Here is a 26,915-nt window from a genome sequence, read left to right on the forward strand (position 1 = left end):
GTGTGTGTTTGTGTGTATTGTTTCCCTGTGTGAACACATCTCTTTTGAACACATCTGTCATCATTGTTTGCCTTACTGTCTTTGTTAGTCATTTTCTCTGTGTGGCTACTAGCATATTGAACTTCAGCATTTTTTCTGTCTGTCTTTACTCTCTCCATGTCATTGTCTCAGTCTATCACATAAAATTCTAGAATGTTAGAGTGGGAAATTGTCATATTATACAGTTGATTCTAGTTTACTGAATTTAATTATTTATTGCTTACCTATTTGATTGCATAAAACTCCTTTACTCAACTAACATTTAAGTATCTGCTGTATGCCAGGAACTGGAAAAAGAGAGTTTGTAGCTTGTTTTCATATTCTCGTTTGTTAAAGGTGCAGGAAATATTATACATTTCTATTAACTAAAACATAGTAAACAATGTTAATATCTATCAACCTGTTGATTTAGCATATTTGGCTAATTCTTTATAGAAAAGTAAAGGATTTCATGGGACCAGCACTTAGCATAATGGCTATGTTGCTGGATTCCCACGTTGTTGACCGCAGTTCACGTCCCGGACAGGCTGACTTAAAACTCATGCTGGGCGCGTGTGCGTGTGTGCCCAAGATCCCAAGAGGAGAATGGAGGAGAAGGGATTGTGGCGTGGCCATCCCCCCTGGGGGTTGATTTCTCACTTTCTGTCTCTCTGTCTCTCTCTGTCTGTCTGGTGAGCGCACGCGCCCTATAGCACTATAGCAAAAATCTCTCAAAAAAAAAAGAAAGAAAAGTAAAGGATTTCTTCACTTACTCTAAATATAAAGTTAGAGATAGGCGCTGAGAGAATATATAACATTAAACATACATTTCTAAACAGATTAGACTATACCAATGCAGGTAAACACAAGGCCACAGTAGCAATGAATTAACCTAAATATCAAAGGATTTTCTTCTTCAGAAAAAGGAAGAATGAGGACAGTCCATTCTTTTGACACGGTTATTGACTCAAGGTGCTTGTGAGGTCTCACTCACAGGTTTGCCTTCTCTAACACAGAGAGAGAGAACTGTAGTCTGAGTCACACAGGGGACTTCAGTGTCTGAGAACTGGCTCGCTAAATACCCAACTACCTATGTGGGCCTTTATTACCTATGACATCTCCAAGGTGGGCATCCAAACTGACCTTTTTAGGTTAGTTAACAAAGTAGGCACCAGTTATGTAGGCTATTAGCCTAAAGGAGAGGGGGTAAGAACCAGTGTAGCCTAAGGAATAGATGAGGAAGAACTTGAACGTGGCTGCCGTATGGGCCTCATGTACGCCCACTGGCATTTTTTTGACATGTGATTTTCAAAGCAGGTGCTATTCTTATTACAATCACATTGTCAGAATCCATTATGAGGAAGCAATTAAGCTTATAATACGTTAAGAGGTGATGTTTTGTATTTTTTTTTAAATCTCACACAACCGTTGATTTGTTGGCTTTTGAAAACAGATAGGAATTTTTCAATTACACTCTGCAAAATACCTTTTCTCATTCTGAGTGTTTAAAAACCAAATGTATCTTGGATCCAGAGCTTTTGTGTTTACAAATCTGGGTATGATTTAGTAAGCTTTGAAGAGATAGCAAGCACATAGTAAGGAAATCAGATTTACATAATTTTCTGCTTGCTTACAGAACACAGCAGTTGAGATTATCTTTTTCATTTGGGAAGACTGTTTTAATATGATAAGATGAAATGCCACCTACAGTATACTTGATCTTGCTAGTTTGACTTCTTAAAATAAATTATAGGCTGATTTGTCATAGTGACTTTTAACATAAATTGCTATTATAATCTAAAGAAGCAATTCTCAAGAAGGCTGTTTTTTTTCCACATCATCTACATAAAAAGATTTAAGTTATTTCTGCATTTATTCTTTTCTCCATATGATCTATTTGCTATAACTTTACATGGCAGGAACAACAAAAAATCCATGCTTTGTTCCTTTCCATCCATTCTTCTATTCATGCATGGTAAGTAGCAAATAGGAACTTAAATGGAGGAATGGCAGAAGTTAAAGAAGTATGTCGACTTTCCTTTTTATATTTGAAAAAGGGGGATGTGTGTATCCCCCCCCACACACACTGCAAACACAATTAGATTGCAACCTTGGGGAAACCAGATGAGCTCGGGACTTTGCTCTTTATCTTCCACACTATGTGGGTATGTATGTATTCAATAGCTGCTGTAAATAATGAGTGTTATAGTCTAAACATCTTTTAGCTGGAAGAGTGTGATTGCTAGGAAAAGAGGCGGTAGTGCTAAACCAAAGGACTCAAAGGGACCCTCTTATACAATCATGAGCCTCAGGGGAATGTTTGATGTTTTTTTGTCCTCATTTTTGCTTTATGTATTGTGAGCATTATGCTTGACTAAGCTTTCTGTCACTGTCTCTAAATTCTATTTGTTCAAATTTGTCATGGTGCCTATTTTTTGTATCATCTGTATTTATTATTTGACCACAAAAGAGTTAGGAAATGAACATGGTTATATGCTTGCTAGGATTAGATATTCATTGACAAGTGTTCCGATTAGGCATTTTACATTAAAAAGGAGTGAGGGGTTCACACAGGTCTTCTGGTCAAGCTTTTTTGCTATACTCTGTCTAAAGTTTACATATATGTATGAGCTCATTCAGAGCTCAGCATGGAAAGGGAGTAATCTTGGATTTGTAAGTGACTGATGATTACTTCCTTTCAACTCAGAAGAACAATAGTCCTCACCTCCCAGAGTCTCTGATTAGAGCCTTTGTTTTTATTATCATAGGTGGGGAAAGGTTTATGGGAATCATGAGTGACACATACAGCATAAGATTATAAAATGTCTTCTAAACAAAAACTGAAGCTAAAGGTAGCAGACGAGTTCAAAGGGAGATTTATTTGAAGTTACAAGAGAAATCCTGACCTGCCTAACCTTCCCATGCTTAAAACCTACTGTGCTAGGAAACACTCAGACTAGAACCACCCACTGTGCAACACCTATTCGGAGCTTAGTGTACTTATGTTGTGCGTTGTTCATTTGATAATTGTTTCATCTTGAAATGTCTTTAGTTTTTCATTTCTAACTTTTGTTTCTTTAACCCTTGCATTGCCTTTCAACAGTTTATGTGATATATACAATATGGAACATGTTCTACTGCTATAAAGCAATGGCCAGGGATGTAACAGCTTAAAACAACACTAACTGATCAGCGCACAGTCTATAGGTCTGAAGTGCAATATGGCTCAACTGTATTCTCTGTGTACAATCTCACAGGCTGAAGTCAGGATGAGACAACCTAGGCTCTTATCCATAGGCTCAAGGGAATAATCTACTTTTGAGTTTTTTTCGGTTATTTTCAGGATTCAGTTCTTTATGGTCATAAAACTGAGGTAAACATTTTCTTTTTTTAAGAATTATTTTAATTTTACTTATTATTATTACCTAATTTGCTATAGGACATGTGCACTTACCAGAGCGAGACAGACAGAGAGAGAGAGAGAGAGAGAGAGGGAAAGTGAGAAAGCAAGACACCAGGACTCAAACTGTTGTCAACCCTGTGGGAGTCCACCACCTTAACCACTGCTGGCCCCATCAGATTTTTTACTTTTTTTTTTTTTTTGGAGATGTTTTTGCTATAGGGTGTGTGCCCTCGCCAGAAAGACAGAGAGGGACAGAGAGATAGAAAGCGAGAAATCACCCCCCGGGGGGATGGACATGCCACAATCCCTTCTCCTCCATTCTCCTCTTGGGATCCTGGGCACACACACACACGTGCCCAGCGTGAGTTTTAAGTCACCGGGTCCGGGATGCGAACCGCGGTTGACTATGTGGGAGTCCAGCAACATAGCCATTACACTTACTGCTGGTCCCAGATTTTTTACTTTTTAAGAATTATTTATTTTGTTCATTTTATTTGTAATTATTATTGTTTTTAAAAATTTATCAACGGGAGATAGAGAGAAAGGGAAAATGAGAAAGCAAGCCACCAGGTCTGGGACTTGAACCATGGTTGGCCACATGAGAGTCCAGCACCTTAACTACCATGTCATCTGCTGGCCTCTCTCTTTTTTTTTTAATTATTCACTTAATTTTATTTTTTTATTATTGTGATTATTCAATTTGACAAGAGGGAGGCAGGAGATAAAGAGGAAGAGTGAAAAAGCAAGCTGCCAATTCCAGTACTTGAACCATGGTCAGTCATATGGTATAGTCCAACACCTTAACCACAAAACCATCTGCCAAACCAACATTATTTTTTTTTAATGAAAGACTTATTTATTTATGGAGAGTGAAAAACAGAGCCCAAGATAGAAGTAGCCTCCGGATCTCGGGCTGGTGTCCTCCACTCCTCCCTTCAGTCTTTCAGCCAGTCAAGATCACAGGTATGTGCACACATGCCCAATATACACAAGCCACCCCAGGAACTGAACCCCAATGTTCCATACGGCTTCTAGCATTGCAGAGTATTGCATTACTATCACACCACTGTGACTGTGTCAAGGTCTTCTTTTTTTTGCTGGCTGTCAGTGAAAAACTCCTTTCGGCTTTTAAAAGTTACCTATATTCCTTAATATATGGGCACAGTCATCAAACTAGCATCAATAAAAGGAATCTTCAATTTTTTAAAAAGTTTTTGCCATAGAGCACATGTGCTTTCCAGAGAGAGACAATGGGAAATCAGCACCCACAGGAGATAACCACACCACAAATTCTTTTCCTCCATTCTCCCGGGATTTGTGGCAGACATGCACATGCATCCAGTATTTTTAAGCTGCCAGATCTATGACTCCAAACTATGACCAACCATGTGGGAGTCCAGTACCTTAACCATCATACTATCTGCTAGTCTCCTTCCTTTGGGTTTTAAACTGACTTTTGCCACCAATGGAGAAAACTGCCTCTATTAGAAGTTCATGTGACATAGGTTAGTTCATCTCCACATTTGAAGGTCAGCTAGCTTGGGGCTTATTCACAAAACTTTCCATGGTGGTACTTATGAGATCGGTGTTTGATTAATAAAGCAATAGGAGTCTTAGGGGAGGGCAGAAGTCTTTAGAATTCTTCTAGCATATTGACCATGGTTTTTTATCCTTTGTGGTACTCAAGTAATTCTGTACACAGGTAAGATACTAAGTAAATATTTCTTAAATGAGTCCATGAGTAAATAAATGATAGAAGATGGGGACCAGCACTTAGCGTAATGGCTATGTCGCTGGACTCCCACGTAGTCGACTGTGGTTCACGTCCCAGACCCAGTGGCTTAAAACTCACTCCGGGCATATGTGCGTGTGTGCCCAAAATCCTGAGAGGAGAATGGAGGAGAAGGGATTGCAGCGTGACCATCCCCCTGGGGGGTGATTTCTCGCTTTCTGTCTCTGTCTGTCTGGCGAGTGCATGCGGCCTATAGCGAAAAAACCTCTCCAAAAAAATAAGAAATAAAAAAAATAATAAATGATAGAAGAGACACTTTTAGAAGTCAGATATCTCACTGTACAAGTTTCTAATAGATAAAACTGAGTCTCTAGATGAAGAAAATTCCATTTTACCTGAATAAATTAGTTTTGGGCCTTTACACTTCACCTTACTTCTGTGATTGAGTTGATTCATCATGTAAAGACTTAGCGGTCACTGGTGAGAATTCATCTAACAATGACAGCAAATATAAGAAGGATTTTTTTTTCCTCTAAAGCCCCAATTATCAGCATCTGAAAATTGTACCCTAGGATCAAATCGTTTTTATAAACTGATTTATAAATTGCAAAGCACGTCACAAACATTACCTCCTCTATTGCTCACTATAACCCCATCCTCCAGATGGAAATTTGAGGCTCACAGTACTCCAGCATTTTGTTAAATGTCTTAATTCTTTATTATCAAAAATTTTTAGAAGCAATTAACTTTGAAAAAAAGAGAGATTAAAAATCAAATAATTAAAAGCAGTGAAGAAATTAAAAACAACCTTCAAATGTTTGATGTTATGTTATGGCTATTATTCTCTGTACTTAACACTGGAAACGTGTCTCTTCAGGAATTAAAAATGTAAGTTATATATGTCAAATAGAACAGTCAGGTTTTTCCGGCATTTGTATAACCAGCTGGAAAAGGACCTCTGATCTCTACCTACCAATGAAGTGATGTAAAGGTAATATCTTCAAGTGAACAACATGCAATTACGTATGTCTCTAATTAGCACCTAAGAAATAGTGACACTCAAATTTTTCTCCCAGAATTTAGCAATTTTTTTCTTCTATTTTCTTCATGATTCAGTGATCAGGAAATCAGATCATATTTATAGACTCAAGATTCCTTTGCCATAACTTAAAAACAAACCCAAATGCAATTCAGTGGTATAAAATATATTTTAAAGAAGGGAACTCAAAAGAATAATTATAAGTAGTAGATTCAAATAATTTAGTAAACATACCTAGTAATATAAATGAACTCAAAATGTAAAATCAATGAAGAGTTGTATTCTCAGGGCTCCAAAATTAGTATGTTTGTTTATCTGAAGATCTTTCCATCAGAATGTTCCCTAAATCACTCCTTTTCCCAGCATTGGTCAAGTTTCTATATCATTTTCAACACTCACTGTGCTTTTCTCAGCCATTGCTACAAAATCCTTTCCATAATATCCCCACATCATATTTCATTTCATTGTCAGCAAACAATAAAACAAGGATTTTCGTGGGTTATTTTCCTGTACCGGTAAGCCCAGATTCAGTTTGAGGTGGTTTTTATAGTCCTAGAAATGACTTTGAGCTTGACCTAGGCCCCTGTCTTTAGCTTTCATCTGTGAGATTTCACAGGAATTGTCACCTTGTTCCTTAAAGAATAAAAATGGCATTACGGCAATTTTAAATAAGAAAAAACACTCACAGAAAAACCATTATGACAAATTGAGGAATATTGAGCTAGTCAATTTATGTGTTTCATTGAACATTCTGAACAACACAAATTTGAATGACGCTTTCAACACACAAATAAGCCAGTTCTGTAACAATAGACACTGCCATTGTATATTAGACATTATGCATAGTGCAGCCAGCTGCATCAAAGAGATGGGGGAATTGGGATTTGTTTTCAATGTTAAATTGAAATCCAAAAAAATTATTATTGTTGCTCCGTAATAAACAGGAATGCTGCTTAATGCAAACCTCAATTTGTATTATTGGTGAGTTTTTTGTTCCTAATTCAGACATATGGATAGACTGCTCCACTACCCTTTGTAAGCAAGTAGCTGCCATAAGGCTTAAACTTGGTAAAGGATAATTTTGTTTGTATGTGAAGAATATCAGAAGAGCAGCTTAAATAACATAGACAATAAACAATTTAAGACAGGAGATTCTAGGAAGATTCATTGTAACATGCACAGTGCTTATTTTGTCCTTACATTCCTTTATCTTCAGGAAAAAATACGTAACAATGAGATAAAAACATTTAACATCTTTTCCCTTTTTGTCGAAGGGAATAAAGTAATCATTTGTTTTTCTTAATTTTTAAGATTTGAAAAAAGTATACCGAAATACAATAATGTAACCCAAATCTTTTTATAGTGACATGTTTCTAAGAATACACTAAAAGGTATGACTGCTTTGTTTATGGTTGCTTTCTTTAAGACTTGCATATGAATTGACAGGCAGCTTTAGAAATTTTCTTTGATTATAATAATGCTGCCAAATACCTCTACTAATTGTGATTATAATTAAATTAAGCATGGAATAGAAAAATGTATATTAGAATACATGTATTGAAATATGGCTCTCTGATTTTGTTAGCAATTACCCTTAGACATTGATGTACTAGGAGGGAGAGAAGTTACTGCAATAAAACCAAATTGACAAATTTATTGTTTTTAAACTGTAGCTTTGCTCTCTAAGAATATATATTTCCCTTAATCCCTTTTCCATTTTTTCGACTTTTCAAGTCCTGACCTCAAGCATGAATAATAAACCAAAGTTGCTCCTCACTTGAAAGAAAAAACAAACTGCATTTTATGCAGAGATGTTCTGAATGCTAATTTTTTTATTTCATGCACACCTTTGAGAAATTGATGAATCAAGGCATAATCTAGACATACAATAGAATTTTATTAAATGCCTATTCTTTTGATTCTAGGCAATATTCTCCTTTTAAAATAAATTAACCAGTCATAACAGATCTAAAATACAATTATTCAAATATAATTCATATTTGATCCCAAAATATTTATGATTAGTTTAATATACCTGAAACACTAGAGAAACCCAAGTTGAATATAAGGTAGGCATTGTTGAATATAAGATACGTTGACTGTAGACCTTAGAAACTATTTCCAACATTTGATAGTTAAAAAAACAATTTGATTATTTCTAGCATGTAGATAGAACAGACTTGTTTTATTTATTTATTTATTCATTCATTTATTTTTATTTCATTTTCTTTTATACATTCAATAACATTATTATTTGGCTTACAAAATGGATATTTCAACAGGTTGACATTTCTCCTTAGTACAGTTGATAAAACTATAAAATATCTTCAATTGATAATACCACATTTCTTTAAGTCTATCCATTTATTTCCTCCATGAGAAGGATAGACAGAAAGAAAGACAATAGAGAGCACCCACCCCATGATCCACCCTGGCCCAGCTGGTCCAGATCTTGTACAAGAGCTGGGGAGGCTATAGCCCATGAACCTGCACCTTTCCCACATGGTTTTGTGCCATCTGACCCATTGTTCTGTGTTATTGATTGAAATTCCTATGTAGAAGCTGTCTAACAGTTGTATAATTTACTGAACTATGAAATTATTTTGATCATATTGGATTTGGAAATATTTAAGACTGTATTTGCTACATTTAATATTGATAAGCAGTGAAAGTTATAAAAAGCTGAAAGAAGGCACTAAATACATTAATGTGGGCAGGTCAGTCTAATGAAAGTAAACTCAAAGTCTGGACACCTACATCACTCTCTGTGTAGCTCCTCCTGTTTCCAGGCTTCAGTATCTTCTGGTTTAGCATGACATAAGCCTAGAATGTCTTTCTCTGGCCAGGTTTCTGACTCAGTTATATTTTGACAAAGGAAAGTAGATCTTCTCAAAGTTTCTTTTAACCCTGGAATTCTAAATTTGTTGGAAATTGTTTCTTTTAATTTTCTAGAGTAGAATGTTTTGTTTCTACTTGATAGACTCCTTAAAGTCAAGGTTTACATCTTACTTATCTTTGCACATGCAGTACTGAGCACAATAACTAACATACACTAGATATTCAATAAGTATTTGTTGAATAAACCACTAGATTACGGGCGTAAAACATCAGTTACTCCTGGGCTGGTCCTATGGCCTAGTGGTTAAAGGAGCTAGATCTCACATGGCCAATGGCAGTTCAAATCCTGGTCGTGGCAGCTTGAAAAACACAGAGGGTGTGTCTGTGTACTTGCTCAAAACCTCAACAAGATGGAGAAAGAGAAGGGATTGTGGCATGTGACCATACCCTATGTGGAGTATTTTCTCCCTGTCTCTCTTTCTTTCTCTGGTGAGTGCATACACCCTCTGGGAATTAAAAAAAAAATCAGTTACTCCTAAGTTACAATCTTCTGACTTAAGTCTAAAAGACCAATTTCCAGTTTTAAGTATAAATGTATATATAGGTTAAGTGTAACTGGAAATACTGCTAAAGTAGAGGTATCTCCCAATTAAATAAAATCTTTTTCTTATGAAATGAAAACTTTTATCCGAGTGTTTTGTGACCAAGGGAACAGTGCATATAAATTTAATGCTGGAAATCAGCAGTTAGCGTAATGGCTATGTCACTGGACTCCCACGTAGTCGACCGCAGTTCGCGTCTCGGACCCGGTGGCTTAAAACTCACGCTGGGCTCATGTGCGTGCGTGCCCAAGATCCTGAGAGGAGAATGGAGGAGAAGAGATTGCAGCATGACCATCCCCCCTGGGGGGTGATTTCTTGCTTTCTGTCTCTCTGTCTCTCTCTGTCTGTCTGGCGAGCACACGCGCCCTATAGCGAAAATCTCTCCAAAAAAAAAAAATTTAATGCTGATGGACTAAAACCGTTATGACTGTAGGAAGTGTGATTTCTGTTACAGTTAAAAATGCTTACAAAGGGCCAGGTGGTAACACAGTGACTAGACAACTGGGCCCACCTGGGAAAGATCATGAGTTCACTTCCTTGAACCTCCCTGACCTGCCAGGCATGTGCACGTGTTCCCATGCCTATAGTCCAGGCCACTTGGGGCTGGGGATGGGGGGATCACAGGATGGAGACTCTGTTGGGAGTGCTCCTCTCTCTCTCTTTTTTCTTATTCTCTCTCTCTCAATAAAAGAATTAATTTAAAAAATTCCTTCAGACAGTAATGTAAATTACTAAATTTGCAATACTCACACAAATGAATCAGAAGCATGTTGTTTTGCTGTGATAGTTGTAAAAATGCCCAACTCTCTCTTTAAATAAATGACTAGTGTGTGAAAAAATGATGAGCAGCATGCTATCTCTATTTTTTGTTTGCTAGGAAGTTACTAAAAGTCCTTAAAAATTAATGTTAAGTCAAAATTGCAGTATGTTCCAATGCTGGAGGCACTATGCAAATTTATTAATTTCTTTTCATCGTTAAGACTCTTCTTTAGACTAGAATTTCTTTACATTTATTTTTGTGTGCCTAATCCAAAGTTCCTTCCTTAGCAGTGTACTTCCCATTTTGTAAGTTGGATCACCTTAAACAGGAATAGAGTTTGAGGAAAGAGCATTTTCTGGAGATTCTGGAGAGAAGAATATTTTATAGCTGAAATCGTCATAAAAATATAAGAACCATGAATGCTTTTAAATATTTAGAAATATAGTGGGAGGGGCTAGGAGGGGATGGTAGTGGTTAAGGCACTGGACTCTCATGTGGCCAAATGCAGTTTGAGTCCTGGACCTGGTGGCTTGAAACTCATATTGGGCATGTGTTCATACGTGCCTAAAATCCTGAGAGGAGACTAGAGGAGAAGGGATTTGTGGCTTGGCCATCCCTGGGGGGATGAAAAGAAAGGGACAGCTTCCACTCTCTCTGTCTCTATCTTTCTCTCCGGCAAGTACATGCCCATTATATTTCTTTCTACCTCCACAAAAAGAAAATAAAAAGAAATAAAGAAAAAAGGAAAGAAAGAAAAAGAAGGAAAGAGAGAAAGAAAAAGAAAGAAATACACTGAGGGATGGTACTTTGATTAGGTGGCATTGCTGGAATAGCAAAAACCAAACTGATGATAGTGTAACAAAGTGGAAGATATTTCTGGGATGAAATCTATAAGGAAAAGCAATACTAGATTTAGTTTAGATTTTAAGACCCCTTTTTAATTACTAAAGAGTATTTTCCCTCTAACAATGTAATTAATGTAGATTTTAAAAAAGTGATGCAACCAAGAGGATTATCTTGAGCCAAGAGTAATGACAGAGAGATTAGATTATTGCTTACCTTAAACTTATTTGCTTATTCAGAATCAATTTACAGTACACATACCATGTGCAAATCACCATGCACTGTGAGATAATATGAAGTTGCACTATACACTGTATTTTTTCTTGAGAAAGAGATTTTGCTATAGGGTACATGCACACCCCAGAGAGACAGAGAGACAGAAAGCAAGAAATCCACCTTCCTCCCCCACAGGGGGATGGCCATGCTACAATCCCTTCTCCAATCTTATCTCAGGTTTTTGGGCATACATGCACACATGCCCACCATGAGTTTTAAACCCCCAGGTCTGGGACCCGAACCATCATCAACTACATGGGAGTCCAGCAATGTAACCATTAAACCATCTGCTGATCCTGACACTGATTTTTTCTTCCACATACAAGAATGTTGTCATTGTCTGGATCCCCACAAAATGAGCAACCTTGCTTGTAGGATTATTTTGGGAAGGAATTGTAAGGAACACTGGAAGGTGACTGGAACAAGGAAAACAGGGGAGGAGAGAATGCCAGTTCAAGAATGTTATTGAGGGTACCAGCAATTAGCATAATGGCTACGTCGCTTAACTCCCATGTAGCCAACCATGGTTCGAGTCCGGGACCCGGTGGCTTAAACTCACGCCGGGCACATGTGCGTGTGTGCCCAAGCTCCCAAGAGAGAATGGAGGAGAAGGGATTGTGGTGTGGCCATCACTCCTGGGAGGTGATTTCTTGCTTTCTGTGTCTCTGTCTCTTTCTATCTTTCGGGCGAGCACACGCGCCCTATAGCAAAAACCTCTCCAAAAAAAAAAAAAAGGTTTTTGAGCTGACTCTTGCTATTGGTACCTGAGTCCTCTCCAGCCAGGGATCCTGCAAAGAACCATGTAAGATACACTTCAGAACTGCTTACCCTTGCACAGCCAGTTGTTATGACAACAGCTAAGGCAAAAGGTAATGAGAAGGTGTACATAAGACACAAAAAGTGTATTAGTGTGTGTGAGACAAGAATATTTTGCCATTTTATCTCATGTGGAGATTAAAAGGAGTAATTATTTCTTAAATCTTTAATATGTGCGGTTATAGTGTCAGCCACTTGGGAGGAAGAAAAGAAAGATGAAAGAAAAATTCATGATCCTTGCCCTGTACAAACTCTTGGTAGGAGGCAAGTCTGTGAGCAAGGCAGGAGAGACGACTTTGAATTGCAGTGGGGCCTCCAGGGAGGGTGCGAGAAAAGGAGGGATCAAGTAAGTATCACGAAGCTGTTCCTGAGCAGATTCTTGAGAAGAAGTAAAAATATGTGAGAGAGAGGCTAGAAAATTGTGAAGAAGTAAAGTGATCCAAAGTAGAAGAAACATAAATGCAAGTCCAGGGAGCTGAAGGGTATGGTTTTCAGAGTATTGTTATCTACATAGAGGAATTATATGCAAGACTGTACCATAGCACCAGAATAGTACATCAAGAAGAGTAGGTGCTCAGTATGGGTGTATATTAGTATTCAGGCATTATTTGTTTAGTGAATTAATTTTCTGATTTGTACTTTTAGAGCTATGTTTTAGAAGGAGCATTGGTGTGGTTGTTACTGCTTCACACTTGCAAAACATATGACCCAATCGCAAAAACTGGATATTTCTTATGGGAGTAAGGTAGGGGCTTACAATGGTACTTCATGTATACATATAATGCTGACACATTTTGAAAGTATTTAAAAATGTTATTACCATTTAATTAAAACTTAAATCAACACTTCAATTAATCATCTCATTTATTTAACACAATGCTAGGAGGAAGATACTTTTACCCCTTTGTTTACCTGAGAAAACCTAGGTGGTGAGGTGCTAAGCTAGTACCCACTATGGTTAATTATTAAAAACTGCAGCCTCTGTCCATAACTTATACATCCAAATACAAGTCATAAGCAAGAGTGATTCTTTAACAGTTCTCTTGTGTAAGCATGTGTATGTGTATATGTGTGTATGTATGTGTGTGTGTGTGTGTGTGTGTGTGTGTAACTCTGTTTCTGGTATGATGTCTTTAGACACCCAAGAAGACAACATTCTCCTTTTCAGTAAAATGAAAGCAATGTTACTCTAGAGTGGTAGTCAGCGTTTCCAAGTCTTGAATTCCTGATTGACAATATTATTTCTCCTTTAGTGCTTTCTTTTTCTTAACTTCACAGCAAAATCTAATTAAAATGCAGAAATTAAGATAATTCATCTATACTTCAGTTTTCCATAATAAATATTTTGATGTCAACATTTGATCAAATGCTGTGAATAAAACAAAAGTAAATTAAATACGATCTTTGCTTTCAAAAATGTAGATTCTACTGAAAGATACGAACACAACTGTGATAAAACATAGCTGAAAGCCAATCACTGTGTGAGAAAGAAGGAACTGGCAGATAAATTCAAACTAGAGTTAGGTAGCAATTCAGGGAAGCAACAAGTAATCGAAGCACAGAGAATCAGTATACCTGAGCTTTAGTCTTATTTTTGCACCTACCTACAAACTTCACACAATCCCCACCAGCATAAGCTCCTCATCAGTAAAGCTAAAGGGCTACACTAGATAATCACCAATACCCCTTAGAGTTTGGACAGGCTGCATTTGGGATGGGCTTGAAAAGATGAGTACTATTTCATTTTTTTAATTGCCAGAGGGCACATGTGCTCACCAGAAAGAGATGGAGAGAGAGAGAGCAAGAGTAAGAAAATACCGTCAATGAGGCATGGTCACCCTGCAGTCCCCTATCTTCCATTTCTCCATCCCGTTGGGATTTGGGGTGCACACACACACTCACATACACAGGCACACATAAACCTCGTGATGTTTTTCAAGTCACTGGGGCCTCAATTTGACCATGGTTGACCATGTGTGATCTGACTCTTTAGCCTTCAGGCCTTAGTGCTGGCCAGATGGGGGCTGTTTCAACACGTAGAGTTACAGAAGCCCATTGCTGCTGAAGGCAGACTGTGAGCAGATACACAGATGCAGCAGAGGCCTGGGCATATCCTGTGAATGGAGAGCTTTTCTGCTGATGTGACTTATGTGCAGGATGTGGCAGAGGAGTCAGCAACAGGGCTGGCACAGTAACTTGAGGAGAGATGACAGAAGGTCGTCAATTCCATACAAAGTCCTCTGGACTGTACTAGGGTTTTTTAAATAGCCAAAATATAATAGCAATGATTAGAGAGTCATCGAGAATAACTGAAAATCAATTTTGTGCATAACAGGTAGAATAATTTAGGTAAATCAGAACGATGGGTCGGATAATCACTGGCCTTCATTGCATTTGAAAAGCAAAAAGTAAAGTCAGAAACTAAAATATTTGTAGGTAAGTGGAATATTCCAAAAAATGAAAAAGATAATCAAAGCTTATGAAATTCTTGATCTTTAAGGCTATAAGAATGATGTTGCAGAGTAATAGAAAATAAGTTGGCTTATGGTAATCTTTCTAACACAAAAGATATAAAGAAAAAAATTTAATAAACAAGACAATGTGATCATTAGAACTCCATATTTAGAAACCCTATATACAAACTTAAATAACTTGACACCACATAGCCATGTATAGAGAATCTTAAAAACTTCTTCAACTTGCAAAAACATTTGCCAGTTTGCAATTTTCCCTCCCCCTCCTTTTTTTTTTTTTTTTTTTAACCACACTAGCGGTGTCACAGTGAAGATACAGCTGATGGCAGTGACGATTAGTGACCTTAAGAACGCAGCTGGGTTTCTATTTTTATTTCTGTAAAACTTTTTTCTTCAGCTAAATGATGCTTTAAAGACCTAAACTAAAATCTATGCAGTAAATGCAATTTGCATTGTTTTTTATTTAGTGTGTGTATACATAGTAACACAACAAAACCAGCTTTTGAAACATACATACACATCCAAATACACACATACACAGACACACACACTCCAAAATATGTAAAGACCCATATGGAAAACCATTTGCAAATCAACCAGGAATGAATAACTGGATGATGATAAGTTCAAAGAACCATTTAGGGTCATACACAATTACCTGTTGACAACACATTTCAAAACAGAGCTACTATGTATTCATGTAAATTACTCCTAATTTTCTAGAGATAGAGTAAACAAAAAAATCCAACACATTTAGAATATATCAATGAACAATTCAAGCTTTGAGACTTTATTTCAACAACTAGGAAAGATAGAAAAAGGCAGCAGAATTTGTTTCAATTTGGATGATTGTTTCCTTATTCTTCTTTCTTCAAATTAGATGTAATCGCTTGAAGAGGTTCATCTGGATATTTTCAGATAAAAGTATCTATCTACAAATAGGCATATTTCTGAACATGGATAGTAAGAAAGGCAAACAGGTTTAACATTGCTAGTGTAACTGATGCTGAGTAGATAGGACAGCATACCGTGAACTTAACCAGAATTCAGCAAGGAGAACGGGGTTCAAGGATGATAGTTTTCCAGGGAACCAGCCTAGTAGTTCCTAAGAAGACATTAGTCAGAAAGAGAAAGGAATGGTGTGATTGGTAGTTGCTAAGAACACATTAGTCAGAAAGAGAAAGGAATGGTGTGATTTTTCTGCCCATTCTCATCATTGTTTATGACACAAGCCTATGAAAATAAGCTTTCTGTGAAATAATTATTTTACATATTGTGCTTGTGCAAGCTCATTCTGTAGAAGATGTTGGGACTTCCTTATTCAGGTTTTGAATTATCTAAAATGGTAGAAGTATCTAAATACTGATTTTTCTATAACATTAGTCCTCTAATTTGAGAAAAGTACAATAATGTGTACTTGTTGGCCTGGTTCCTTGTAAAGACAAAGGGAATGGATGACTGGCAGGAATTCCAAGCCATTTATCCAGTTTTTACATTCTTTCTCTAAACACATGAGGGGCTCATAAATTAAGCCTTAGTCTCCTAGACTGAAAGCTATTTGAAAAGTAGACCATGGTATGTTTATCTCTCTGTATTCCCAGGAAACAGTGTATTGGCACCATGAAAGTGCTTTCCATTAAAAAAAAAAAGAGAGAAATTTATACATTGTTAGCTCCACCATACGACAACTGAACTTTATAGGCTTTCCTCAACACCAGTCTATGGATAAAGATCCCGGAGGGAGCACACAATATTCACACACACAAAGCCCTCTTCCTGGAAATCACTGTGCCATAGGCGTGAGGTGGTATGTGAGAAGACATGGCTTGTGCTTTATCTATAATGTGGTATATGCAATCTTAGGACCTGGCCCATCTGATTAAACAAGAAAAAACAGAAAAGAGTGAGATTATGTCACTTATGCTGAAACCAGTCTGCTTCTTACACATACCACATTCCAAAGTTATGTATCTGTGGGCTGACCCTGTAGCCCAGCAGTTAAGTGCTATGTATTACATATAGAACCGGTTCCCATATGGCTGAACTGACTGCAGTTCAAATCCTGGCCCCAGCAGTGTGATAAACATGTTTGGTACATGAACATGTGTGTGTATGCACTCAGAATCCTTATAGGATGGAGAAATGAAGGGAAAGAGATACCTTGTCCCATTGGGGGGATGCTTTCTCTCTCTCTCTCTCTCTCTCTCTCTCTCTCTCGCAAGCACACATGACCTCTGGTGATAAACAATTTTTTTTTAATAATATATCCAGTTGCAAAGCACATCCCTCCTATTGCTCTTTGCCTTTCCTAATCCCTATCCAGTGTTTAGGTAGAATGAAGAGAGAGAACAAAGCGAGGTGTAATCTGAGACTCTGGTGGTTATCCCTTGCACCAGCTGATGATCTAAAGAGGTGGACATTTCATAAGGGAGGATAAACTATCTTTTTTTTGGAGAGGTTTTTGCTATAGGGTGCGTGCGCTCGCCAGAAAGACAGAGAGAGACATAGAGACAGAAAGCGAGAAATCACCCCCCGAGGGGGATGGCCACGCCACAATCCCTCCTCCTCCATTCTCCTCTCGGGATCTTGGGCACGCACACACACGTGCCCGGCATGAGTTTTAAGCCACCGGGTCCGGCACGCGAACCGCGGTCGACTACGTGGGAGTTCAGCGACATAGTCATTATGCTAACTGCTGGTTCCCTCTAAACTATCTTTTGAGCAAACTTCTCATACAGATTCTAATAAAATAGAGTCAAAATGTCAATTGGATCTAATCAATGGTGCATAATTTTTCAGTAGATTAAGGTATTCTTTGGTTTGAGTGCACCTTAGCTATGCTGTTTTACATGAAATCTAATTTGAGTGTAAATCATCCACTTGCCATTAAGGTATAACTCTCCTCAGAAAAATGAAAGTCAAGGCCAGTTTTGTCTTATAGAAGACAAATGAATGTAACTTAATTCTACCTCAGGTTGCAATCTTAAAAATATGACTCAAAGCTAGTTTAGTTAAGGCTTTAGTAATTTAAGAAAATTGCCTAGGAGAGTAATTGGTATTGTACCAAAACTAAATATTTCACAGTTACATTTGCTCTTGCCTAAAAATAAAAACTGGAGCAATACAGGGGAAAACTGCCAAGACTGAAAATAATATGCAGCAGCTGTAAGTAATTGGGAGTGATAATCATAATTAGACAAGATTTAAGATATGTGTTAAAACTGAGATTGGATCTTCCTGTTGACAACTGGAAGAAATCCCAAAGACCTGGACTCTCTACCTAGCCTGGACACTACTACTCCATGCCTGAGAGAACTCCTCCAAAACCAAACTTGGCATTAGGTCAGCCATGAAACCACTCTCTCACTGCCATGTACCATGCTGTTCTTTTTGGCAAAAAAATGGAAAGAGAAGAAAAAGAAGAGGCCATACTCCCCAACTTTAAGAAGACTGAAAACTAGAGGAGACTGGCCAATTACTTAGCAGTAAATTCTAGTAAATTAAATATATATTACAAAGAAGCCAAAAAATGGAGAGGATTAATATTTTGTAATATAAGATGAATATCTTTGTAAGTCCACAGAAACATTGATTTAATCATGTGCAGATTAAGAATGAAGTAAAATACGTTTGTTCTGTGGAAAGCATCTCGAGCTAAACAGAAAGCTCTGTGGAAACAGGGGCCATTTCGACTTTGCTACCTGACAGAGAAAACCTGGCACATGGCTCATGTGGATTTGTTGAGTAAGTGAGGAAATGAGTAGTAAAATAATCCTTGAGGGAGTGCTCAGGCTTTGTTAGGTGCATACTGGGTGGTTTACAAATATCAATATATTTAATCTTTACAATAACTTTGAAGATACTACCAATGCTCATTTGTAGATGAAGATATTGAAATAAACAAATACAAGAAACTTGCCTATTGTAGTCCAGTTAAAAAGGACTGAAGTTGGAATTTGGACCTATGTCATCTAGCTCCACAGTTCATACATTACACACAATTTTTTATTTAAAAACTTACTTAAGGGCCATTTGGAGGATAGTGGTTAAGATGGCTGGCTTCTATGTGGCTGACTGTGCAGTTTGATTAGACCGTGTAGCTTGAGAGAAACACTGGGGATGTTTTGTGTGTGCCCAGATTTCCAAGAGGAGAAGGGAGGAGCAAGGACTGTGGCATGGTCATCCCTCCTGGAAGCTGCTTTCTCATGTTCTCTCTTTCCTCTCTCTCTCTTTTCCTTTCCCTTCCCCTCCCCCCCTCTCTTCAGCAAGTGCTCCTGCCTTTTAGGAAACTAAAAAACAACAAAAAGTACTTAGAAACTAGGAAGAATAATAACCAGCCAGTTCCAGTTCTATTGTTTTTTAAAAAAATTCCCATTTCAAAATTCTGACCAATGCAGTTTCTCTGACACATCCCATTTTTTCTTTCTTTCTTCTTTATTCTTAAATAAAATAGTGAATATGAAACCATTCTCTGTATTTCTCAAGATCTGCATGTTCTTATATTTCTTTTATTTTTTTCCTTTCTTCCTCTTCTCACTTAGTTCTCCTTTCCTTATCAATTTAAACTTTTCTTTTACTTTCTTTTGTTTTCCTCAGAAACAATCAAATACATGTTGGGAAAGAAAGAGAACAATTTCCCATCACACATTTTGCCTTAAAGGCAAGAAACCATAGGGACAGTTATTGAAATAAGGTATTATATCAAGGTGATCTTAAGTTAGACAAATGCATAATAGTAATATTTTACCAATTTAATTCAATAAGCACCTAGGGAACATTTGGTATAAGTTACAAATGCACTTATTACAGAGAAAGATGCTTTATGGCTTCAACAAGCTTATAGTCCTGTGGAAGTATCGACGTATATAGGCAGATACACACGCATACAAATGTTTAAAAAAATCTGAAATAAGGTATAGGCAGAAGGCTAATTTTTATTAGTATGAGAAGGGCATTATGGAAAAGTGATATTTTAGGTGAGTAGTATTTTAATAAGCGGAGAAGAGTGATAGAAAAGAGGCCACCTCGGCTTAAGGATGGAGTATGGGATAGCAAATGACATGGGATAACAAAACGATGGAGTGTTCAGAAAATGACTTGTGGGACTGGAGCCAATAGTTGGTATTAGTCTGGGTAACAGAGGCTCCTGACTGCTGGACTATAAAACTTTGGTTTATTCAAAACCAATGGGGAAATACTTGAAGGTTTTCGGCTACCATAAGCTTCTACTCTTACTTTTGCTAGTATAACCTATAGTTCACAGAGTAGTCAAGTGATTGTAGAAAAAGAATTAAACTCTCCATGAAGCTAAAGCCCTCACCATAGCCCAGCTATATCTCCGATCACATGACCTGTCTCTCTGAAGTTTACTTTGAATGAATTACAGTATTATGTACAGGCAAATGAAAACATAGCAGAGAACATACAACCCATACCTATCCCAGAGACCCAACTGGGTGACTCCAAAGGAATTCAGGACTATAACTAGAGGCCCATGGATTCATCTTCACCCACTCTCTTTTGCAAAAAAGAGGATGATATTAGAGAGTTCAGTACATGTTCTGCTCATATATAATTTACTCAATGATCTTTCTTTGATCAAAATGTTAAAGAGAACTAGTCTAATCTATATAGGTCAAAGTAAGGTAATAATGAACCTGAAAATAGGAAGAGAAGAAAGATTCAGCAAAATCTGAGTAAGGAAAGACAATATCGTCCTGAAAAAAAGAAACGAAGGTATTGTGTTTCCAATGGATTGGTGGTGACAATGGGGAAATGAACATAAATCAGATAATCACTCAACAAACTTACTGAGCACATACTAAGTAGTCTTTGTTCAGCACCAAAGACTAAAGATACATATATCTTGGCTTTGAGATACCCATGGTCAATTCAGGTTAAGATGCATAAATGTTACAATTTACTAACTAAAATGGGGAAAAGAGTAGAATATTTAACTTGAAATGAGGGATTTTCTAGATTTTTTTAAAAGATATAATACTTGAGCTGAGTGTCTTGAAACTAATTTGTAATTATAAATAACAGTTATTTTCTTTAATTTCTTAACATCAGTTGATTGGGATTTAATACACCAAGCAAATATAATTAAACCAAATAGTAATAAGACCCTTGACTTTACTACCATTAGCCCTCTTCTCCAAGTAATTCAACTGTCATATACATATACACCAAAACCACACATAAAGATGTCAAACAATTGGAATAAAGTTATATAATGAGGGCACACTTTAGCAACTGGTTATTATACAGCCATTTTTAAAAATGAGTTATAGATATGTACAGTAGTCCCTGTGTATCTGTGGGGGTTACATTCCAAGACCCTAAATGGATTCCTGAATACCAAATCCTATATACACTATGTTTTTTCCTATATGTACATACCTATGATAAAATTTAATTTATAAACTGGACATACTGAGAGAGGCAGAGAGAAACAGGGAGAGGAAGAAAGCACCCTCTGATGGGGCGTGTTCTTACCACATTCCTTCTCCATTTCTCTATTCTGTCAGGATTTGGGTGATGTATGTGCATACACCAATATATTTTTTCCAAGGCACCCATGCCAAGGTTCAGAGAGTGGTTGGCCACGTGGTATCTGGTTTCCTTAACTACTATGTCACAGATCCAACCCCCAATAACTGTGTCAATATTTATATCTGTTTCCCAGAAAATCTATCTTCCATTACTCTTTAGGGAGTCCTTCCATGTTGAACATTAATTATCCTTACAGTTGAATATAATCTAATTTATATATTTTACTGTTTATTTGTACCCCCAACTAGTATGAACTTCACTTGAAAGGAGGATTGGGTTTCACTCACCTTTGCCTATATGATTCTTAATTCAAACTTCAGTACATAAATAAAAATTCAATATATAGTTAAAAAGTGTGAATGATGATATGACTTGAAATTAGGTATCTGGCTTCACACTCCTTTGACTAAATTAGCCATTTCTTTTTTGTCTACTGATTGTTTATGATTATTGCTTATAATTGAAGGGTAAAAATGCTGCAGTTTGTAGTTCATTTTAGTACTATAGAAGTATCACATTCACAAACAACTAAAAAGAACATCAATTTGCAGCACTAGTAAAAAAAAGTATGTTATTTTAATTGTAAAATTATAGTTAATTTTTACATATAGCATTGATAATATCTTTGTCATATTTAAGCCAATAGGAGGTAGAGTGGAAAAAGATTCAGGCATAATGGGAAAAAAAGAGCACTGAAGGTAGATGATAGAAAGGAGCATATTGGAAATATATAGAAATCAGTTAAAAAAAGGACCATGCCTATCTAATTAACTATTGTATTCCAGTATTTAATGCAATCATATGCCACATAATGACACTCCAGTCAACATGAACTGCATATATGACAGTGCTGCATGTAAACTAGGTGGGTAATAATTGATACCAACTATGTTTGTGTAAGTACACTTTATGGTTTACACAATGATGAAATAATCCAACAGCATATTTCTGAAAACATTCCTGTCATTCAAAACTGTATAGTCTTGGTACCTAGATTAATAAAAACCTGCTGAATAAATTACAGAAAGTTTATTAGTACATTTTCTAGCCTATAAAGATGTTGCTTGCTTCAGAAGAGAGTCTATTGTTAATTTCATAGGGTAGAAGTACTCATTTTAATTATAAGTTAATTTATTTAAATGACTAATTCATCTAGACATTTCTTGAGCACCCACTATATACTAGATTTTGTGTCTAGAAATATAAAGATAAATAAGACATATCCTAGGTGAATTTACAATTTGCTTGATTAAATAAATACATAAAATATTTGCAATGCAGTATAATTGTTATCATATGTACATGTGTAAGTATGAATATATAAATCACAGACTAATAACACAAGAAAAGGATAATAAGTTTCATTTGTTGGATAAGGAGAGCAGATCTAGGAACAATTCATTTTAAAGGATGAATAAAGAGTTTTGAGGGTCCTTGTTGCCTACTTAATGCACTATTTAATTTGCCATGCCATGATAACACAGATAATTTACCATTGCTTTGTATGGTTTGTTTTTTTAAATCTATTTCTTGTTTATGAAACCACTTTACTTATTATTGGTCCTTTATTATTATACTAGTTTTATTAGACTCAAGATTCTTTAAAACATTAAGTCTAAAATGTCTGTTACTGAAAAGGTCATGCACTAAATATTTATTTATATTTTTTAAAAGCCTCCTAGGTCTTGAACAAGGAAAAATAAGGAGTTCTGTAGTTTTATATTAGCCTTCTTGCATACCAGAAATTGAAATGCTATCTGTTCAGCAATAGACTTATTTTCTTCATTTGTTAACAAAACTTACTTGTGATGCATATAGATGCATGAAATAGTTGATCGGGCTCTGTTTATTAAAAAGTGCTAGCTTCAATACTGGAATCCCACTCTTATGGAATCAGCAATTGCACTGTCAAGGAAACTTCCCATTGGCAAGGGCCAATGCATCTTTCCTCCCCTTTAATTTCTTAGAGGTGTAAACAACATAATTTATTCTTGTTATTCCATAGCAATTTAGTCATTTGTGAAAGTTCCATTAAAAACTACCTGCTGGTAATTCAAACTCAGTGTGACTAAAATTGCTTCTGAATTTGAGTTATGGATTTAGGAATGAAACAATATATTTCTTGATTACATAACTTCAATTTCTCCTATGAAACAGTGTTTGAAATCTGGTTTTTATTAAGAAAAAGTGGCAAAAGAATGTTGGTGAATTTTCTTGTTATTATTATTATTATTGTTATTATTGTAAATGAGAATCAGACTCAAGTAAGTCCAAGCATGACTGCAACATTCAATTGTTGGAACACAATATAATTCACATACAAAGAGGCAACTATCCTTCTGTGAAATGAAGTGGAATCCGTTTGGTAGACACTAGCAATGCTCCAAACTTGATGAGTCTAGGTGTTCGATGAAAACTCAGTATGCCCATTAGCCAAGAACCACATGAACTTCTCCACATATAAAACTGTGATCATCCTAATGTATAAATGTAGTTATACATTCAACTGCTCCAGATTCTTCAAAATCTCCTTAAGTATAAAAACCTAAACCCTTTTTCATTACAATCGAGATTGCTCTACCAGGCTTGAGCTTCAGTTTCAATTCCCTCTGCTTCAGGCCTCCTGCTTCATGGTACAGCAAGATTAATCTGCTTTTATATCCTAGACTACATGCCCTGCTCTCACTTTTTTCATGTCTACAAATATATTGTTTCCTCTACTCAAATGACAGTACTATTTAGTAAAACTCTCTATTACACCCCTTCCTTGCCTAGGCAGATTTAAATGCATATTTTTTTTCTGTGTCACTGCAGTTTGCACATGTAACTCTAATATTCCTAGGGATTTATCATAACTGTTTGAGTATTTTTCCTTTTAAAAAAACAAAAGACCTTGGAAATGTTTTCCAGGACTTAGTATAGCATTTGGTAGATGAAAAAGATCTACAAAAATATGAATGAATGAATGTTGTCCACTAGTACAAAAATTGACAATACATGTAAGAGGAATATTAACATTAGTGACTACTTATTGAGTTCTTAGTACATTTCTAGCCCAGTGCAAAATGCTATAGAAGCTTCTCCTCTAGTTCTCACCAAGCCCTGTCAGGTGGAGTCTATGATTTCTGTCTCACCTTTGAAAAAAGCAGAAACTCAGAAAGGTTAGTCAAATAGGCCACACACTGTCATAGAATGAAATCAGATGTGAAACTAAGTCTATCTGCCTCCAGTAACCGTGCTTTCTCACGTATACCCAGCTGCCTTGTGATTATTGTCAAGATCCTCAAAGACACAAATTAGATTTTGATTTAATCTTTTCCATTTCTTTCCAGCTCCAAGTACAGCCCAGTATGGAATTACCGGGAGCGCCGAAGTTCTTTTCTCCTGCTGGTACCTTGTGTTGACACTGTCCTCTTTCACCAGCATATTCTACCTGAAGAATGCCATTCTACAATAAATTTAAAGACCCATAAAAGGCTTTTAAGGATTCTCTGAAAGTGCTGATGGCTGGATCCAATCTGGTACAGTTTGTTAAAAGCAGCGTGGGATATAATCAGCAGTGCTTACATGGGGATGATCGCCTTCTGTAGAATTGCTCATTATGTAAATACTTTAATTCTACTCTTTTTTGATTAGCTACATTACCTTGTGAAGCAGTACACATTGTCCTTTTTTTAAGACGTGAAAGCTCTGAAATTACTTTTAGAGGATATTAATTGTGATTTCATGTTTGTAATCTACAACTTTTCAAAAGCATTCAGTCATGGTCTGCTAGGTTGCAGGCTGTAGTTTACAAAAACGAATATTGCAGTGAATATGTGATTCTTTAAGGCTGCAATACAAGCATTCAGTTCCCTGTTTCAATGAGTCAATCCACATTTACAAAGATGCATTTTTTTCTTTTTTGATAAAAAAGCAAATAATATTGCCTTCAGATCATTTCTTCGAAATATAATACATATCTAGATTTTTCTGCTCGCATGATATTCAGGTTTCAGGAATGAGCCTTGTAATATAACTGGCCGTGCAGCTCTGCTTCTCTTTCCTGTAAGTTCAGCATGGGTGTGCCTTCATAAAATAATATTTTTCTCTTTGTCTCCAACTAATCTAAAATGTTTTGCTAAATCCTACCATTTGAAAACAAAATTAAACCACAGTGATAAAGCTAAACTATACCCTATCTCTAAAGAACAAAGGAGGTATTAGACTGTAAACTCTTCTTCTTCGTTATCAGTGGGGTTCTAGAATTCTCCCCACAATAACTCAATTTCTGTGATGAAAACAGTTTAATAACATCGTACCGTAGATGTACCACATGATTTCGTTAGTTGTAGCTAAGTGTGAGATCCACTGTGGGAAATCATTCCCTCCAAAATGATAGCACAGTCCATTCCAGGGCTTGCCTAGCAATACAGCATCTTCTCCTTTCATTGTCTAAATCAGTTTTTAAGATGGTTTGTCAGAAAGAACACAAAGTCTTATTACCTAATATTGCATTCGTTGGTAAGCACTCAAAATTAATTTGGTTTTGTGGTAGGTAAGCTAGTATGACAGAGACAGTGCTCCCCTGAACAGGAGCATTTTGCATATTTTCCATCTGAAAACATCACTCAATTGATACTCTGGATGCATGTTATATTTTTAAAAAATTAGCTCCAAAATATAATAAATATTCCACGTTGGTATGCAGCAGATCAAGCATGGAAATAATTAAATAAATCCTCAATAAAATCTTCCTCTATAACTATTTCAGTTCAAAGAAGTGAAGCTTAAAAAAAAAAATCATGCTCTGTTTCTTCTTACATTTTAAATGTAAGATGTGATCAAATGACAATAAGACACAGTGATGAGACTACCTTAAGCTATATTAATTATTAAATTATTGCAAAAATTAAATTATTTCTATTATAAAGATGGAAAACGACATTTGAGAAGGAAAATGCTGTGACTCTAAATATTATATTACAGGAATAGTTTGATGGTTTTACGCTTTACTAAAGAAAGATCATAGCCTTGAAAGCCATTTTACAGGTTTGATGAAGTTACTAGCTTCAACACAAATTTCTACAAATAGACCCCATTTGCAAGTCATAACAGCAAAGATCATACTAATAAAATTATAAGAATATAAAAAACTTTACAGAGGTTGTACATATTTAAGATATCTAATATTTTGCCCTAGAAGGGAGAGCTTGAAAATGATCATTTTCCAAGTAAAATTTAGTCCCAAAGTACACTATAAATCCATTTTAATTAGAAAAGTGAATCTTAAATGAGGGGGCATAAATATATCATCTTTCCACAAAATGGCAATAATATGGCATAATGCTATTAAATTTACTAACTGGGATAGATTTATGACATTATTTTGACTGATAAATTAAAAATGGGCTTTTGAACAAATATGGATTTAACTTTATTTTTTATTGCTTTTTAAAAATGTTCTTTGTGGAATCGGTGAGTAAACTACACTTTTTTTTTTTTTGTATTGCAGCTTTAAAGTGGCACACTCCATAATAATCTACTTACTAGAAATAGTGGTGCTACCACAAAAGTGTT

At 36.2% G+C, this 26,915-nt stretch overlaps 1 protein-coding gene across 1 annotated transcript in view; it reads left to right on the plus strand.

Moving 5' to 3' along the window:
- NEGR1 (neuronal growth regulator 1) overlaps positions 1-26,704 on the plus strand; it is a gene marked incomplete at its 5' end in the record, with an annotated part of 564,097 nt that extends 537,393 nt beyond the window's left edge. Inside the window, one exon of the mRNA XM_006167158.2 lies at positions 24,689-26,704. Coding sequence (XP_006167220.1) covers positions 24,689-24,813 — 125 coding nt within the window. The remainder of the gene's footprint in view (positions 1-24,688) is intronic.
- Between the last annotated feature and the right edge of the window lie 211 nt (positions 26,705-26,915).

This window comes from Tupaia chinensis, unplaced genomic scaffold (assembly GCF_000334495.1).
Source record: "Tupaia chinensis unplaced genomic scaffold, TupChi_1.0 Scaffold144529_1, whole genome shotgun sequence".
Lineage (NCBI taxonomy): Eukaryota > Metazoa > Chordata > Mammalia > Scandentia > Tupaiidae > Tupaia > Tupaia belangeri.